General features: G+C 35.2%; 1 protein-coding gene across 1 annotated transcript in view; it reads left to right on the forward strand.

The window, feature by feature from the left end:
• The first annotated feature begins 2,945 nt into the window (after positions 1-2,945).
• LOC107710310 (fucolectin-6) overlaps positions 2,946-4,159 on the forward strand; it is a 7,779-nt gene continuing 6,565 nt past the window's right edge. Inside the window, exon 1 of the mRNA XM_016515055.1 lies at positions 2,946-3,030. Coding sequence (XP_016370541.1) covers positions 2,946-3,030 — 85 coding nt within the window. The remainder of the gene's footprint in view (positions 3,031-4,159) is intronic.

Genomic DNA, 4,159 nt, shown 5'->3' on the forward strand with positions numbered 1-4,159 from the left:
AATCGTCAGTGGCAAATTCTTTAAATATAAAAAACATACTTTACAGGCTGTGAGTCAGAAGCACCAGACTGTCCTTGCAAAGTTGGAACTGCCCCACTTTATAGAAACAGCCTTTGTGCACAGACGCATTGTAGGCTACTCTGCATGTTCAGGAAACAGTCCTCCATAAAATGCTGTTCAAAAATCCAAAAAAAGTGTTCTGGAACAGTGTTGCAAATACAACTTAACCACTGATTTCTTGAATTAGACAGATGAAAAGGATGCCATTGCAAAGGTAAAAAAAAAAAAAGTACAAGCGCTCCTAAAAAGAAAAGTAAGCATAGAGCCATGTGTATCAGTATATTAGATCCGTGCATGAGGTCTTAAAGAGACAGCAGCCTAAATAAACCTGCTGCTGTCTTTCATCATACAGTGAAGAAGACTATCCAGTGTTATCTTACAATTGAGTAGATTATAGTTAGACCAAACTGAAAACATTTATTGTTATTATTTTTGTTTGTGCTATTGATTGTCATTAATTTATTTGTTCTTATTTTATTATTTACTATTTACTTGTCTTTTTTAGTTTAAACAAATTCAATTCTGAGTGCACGTGATTCTTGGGTGGGGAGGGAGTGTGGTCCATGAGAAATAGTCCTGCCACCACAGCTGGAAAAAATCGGGTATGGCTGTGGAATGGGGTTTGGCCGAGGAAAAATTTTCAGTCAAAAGATTATTTTTGCTTTAACCCCATAATTTTCTCACATCAGAGAGCCGCTATCAATATGCGGGGTATTGAAATCACATTTGAATGAGCGCTTGCTGTTCACTTTCACTTTCGATTTCGCTAAAGGGAGCACATCTTACAGTGTGCGCGTAATTATTAGGCACGTTGATATTCTGATCATATTTTTTTTCCAAGCATTTGGAAATTATTTTTTACAATTATTTTTGTATTTAATCATTTAGAAGTGATATATAATTGTCCATGAAGGCTGGAAATGAAAAACTCCTTATTAAGGTGTGCAGAATTATTAGGCAGGTTTTCTTTTACGGATGAAATTTAAAAAAGAGATTTAACTCAGACTGAGAAAAACAGCTTAGTGAAAAGCGTTTACAGTTTAAAAGCAAATAGAAAGTCCTATTTTTGATTTCTTTTCTTTATATTTGTTTTGCAGATTTGCACATGTACAAGGTTTAAACTGTTCATGAAATATAAAAAAAAAATACTGAGGTTTTGAGCAGCTGCATTCCTCTAGGTCAGTGGTTCTCAAACCTCTCCATGAAGTACCCCCAGCACTGCAGATTTTGTACGTCTCCCTATATCTGACACACCCACTTCAGGTCTTGCAGTCTCCACTAATGAGCTGATGAGTTGTATTACAACATTTAACCACTTTTTATTCATTTAAAAATCGAGAAATTCTTTCAGATTTAAATCTTGTACAAGAACTACAGCAAAAACCAGTTTGATGCATATTTTGTCAATATTTTAGAAATTGTATTTGAATATTGCAAGTACTGACTTCAATGGATTTCATTAAATTCCTTTGAACACAACTGCTCAAAACAGTCTAAATTTATGAAACCTACACATTCAAAACATTATTACTCTAAAATGTTTTATGTAAATGTTAAGTTTAAGTGAAATGTTAAGTAATGTAAGGTCTTTCATGACACTGCATATGCTGGGGTGTGAATTTGATAGGTGCTTGATATAAAATAAATGGTGCTTTAAAAAGTCCTTGAAAGTCCTTGAATCTGGTGTTCATGAAAGAGTGGGAACCCTGCTCTTATCTAAATAAGGAAGTGGTGACTATAATGTCACTTATAGCTCTCACCATCTCTGTAGGAATTTTTTTGTGATTGTTTACATTTAAACAAAAAATGTACAATAAAAATGAACTTAACTGATTTTCACTTCATGCTTTAGTGATTGGCCTCACAAATTAAATCCATTTTTATTCTCAGATTCTCGGATGTGTCCAAAGTAGATACACGTGAACTGATTTTTTGCAAGTATAGGACCAATGGAGTAACAGTCAGCGCATGTTAAAGTGTCCTCTGCTGGTGAGTATGCAGTCTTATGCTTTTATGTATTGACTTGTAGGTAAAAATGTAGTAATATTCCAGATTAAATACAGCCATGCCTCAGTTTGTAAAAACCAATCAAGATAAAATGAGAGGGAGTTCATACTATTTTGGCTAAATAGATTTTTTTCTTTACATATTTCTCACAATCTTGTACACATGACTGAAAGAGAAACATAGTGTGAGTATATCTGCAAAAGAAATGTTTGTGCTCTTATGTGATCTTTACAGTTGCACAAATGCAATTATATAAAAGGTGACCACAATGGGGATACTGTTCATGAACAAAAGAGGAAACATGAGATGGCAAGGGTGAATTAAAAAAAAAATGCTTGCAAGATATCTTCAGTTAGCTGTCCATATGCAACTTTTTTATCTTGATGAAATACATGGCATACTAATTCAATGGTTTTAGCTCTGAAAAGGTTCTGTGTATAAACTCTAAACCTCCCAATTCTTATCCAGTTCATGTAATTTCATTTGACTTGATTTATTTACCCTGATGCCACACCAAAACTCTGGACTGTGGCATTCTAATATAACTATCTTAAAAAAACACACACTAATGATTTGCATAATAATGGTGACTTGTGATCTGCATCTAGACACACCCTTGGTGTGTCAAAACCTCTTGATCTCAGTCACATCTCACAAGGAAACAGATCATATCTGCAACAACTATACAGTATACTATACAACTATACAGCGCTAACAGTAGAGAGGACGCAAATCTCAGTGGGTGCCGCAGACTTGTTCTGAAATTACATAGAAAATCTATTAATGGTAGTTTAGTTGGACATCTTGAAGTGTTTATTGCAGGCAGAATAACAAGTAGAATCTGAAAGTATTGCGTTTTCTATCTTTGTTTCATAGGTATGGCAGAGTTCCAGCTTCTGATGATCACCGTGGCTGGGATGGTATTCATCTCTGTGGGACCTTGTATGGCCTATCGGATCACAGGTAAACAATGTTTAAGTGTTTAATTATGGCATTCATCTGTTTAGTTTGAGCATACATCCTCTTTTTCCTGGGCATGTCCTGGCTGTGAGTTATAAATGATCTAAAATGTCAAGGCTTTGGCTTTGTTTTCCAGTTGTTTTCATACGTTATACATGTAATGACTGAAAAGTAGTTTGATCAATAGCATGCAAGCATTGTACATGATCAACCAATCGTGGCGTGCGGGAAGGTTGGATCTACAGAGAACAGTCAAAGCAATGCAAATATCCATATATACTGTATATAATGTATGAAGACTGTATAGAGCCAATAGCAAAACTAAAACTCAGACAATTTAGAAATCCTGGACAGAACATGTCTGGGAAAAAGTGGACATATAGTCACTCTAGGTGAGCGTGATTTCACCAAGTACAACATGTTCCTGGATCAGCATCCTTGTTAATCCTGGAACAACATTCCTATCAACCAATCAGAATTGAGGGATAACTTCTCAGGAAATATCTGTTTTAGGCTTACAATCAGGGTTAGGTGCTTCTACACCCTTGTTAATCAGCTATCATTTCACACTATTTTTAGGAATAAATTATGGGTAGTGTTAGGTTTAGGGGTAGGGATTGGGTTAAGTCTATATTTTTGGGCAGTTATGTTGATCCAGGATCAACAAAAGATGACGGTGACCAGTCACTCTATTTTAAATAATTACTAAATTAAAAATCATAAATGCAAAAATTGTATACATTATATTATATCTGGTGTGACTAAGGCTTGCAGTGTTTATGTTTATTTAACATACAAGTTGCCTCAGTGATTAAAGATCTGGCCTGGTTTCACAGACAGGGCTTAGGTTAAACCAGGATTAGGCCATAGTTCAATTAGGACATTTAGGTATCTTTTATAAATGTGCCATAACAACAAAAGACAATACTTTATTGAACCTTTTCTGATAAGAAGTGTGCGCTGCAAACGCGAGCATTTTTGACGATCGTTTCTGTCCAGTCTGCTCGTTTTATCGTGTTTAACCACAGCTGTTGTCAGTTTTTTTTGTCTGGCAGTGGCAGCAGAAATGAGATCAAATTTCTACTTCGTCGATTCTGGCACCCAACATCACAACAAGATGATATTTTAAGCT

Source organism: Sinocyclocheilus rhinocerous, unplaced genomic scaffold, assembly GCF_001515625.1.
Source record: "Sinocyclocheilus rhinocerous isolate Xijiao unplaced genomic scaffold, SAMN03320098_v1.1 scaffold897, whole genome shotgun sequence".
In the NCBI taxonomy this organism is placed as follows: Eukaryota; Metazoa; Chordata; class Actinopteri; order Cypriniformes; family Cyprinidae; genus Sinocyclocheilus; species Sinocyclocheilus rhinocerous.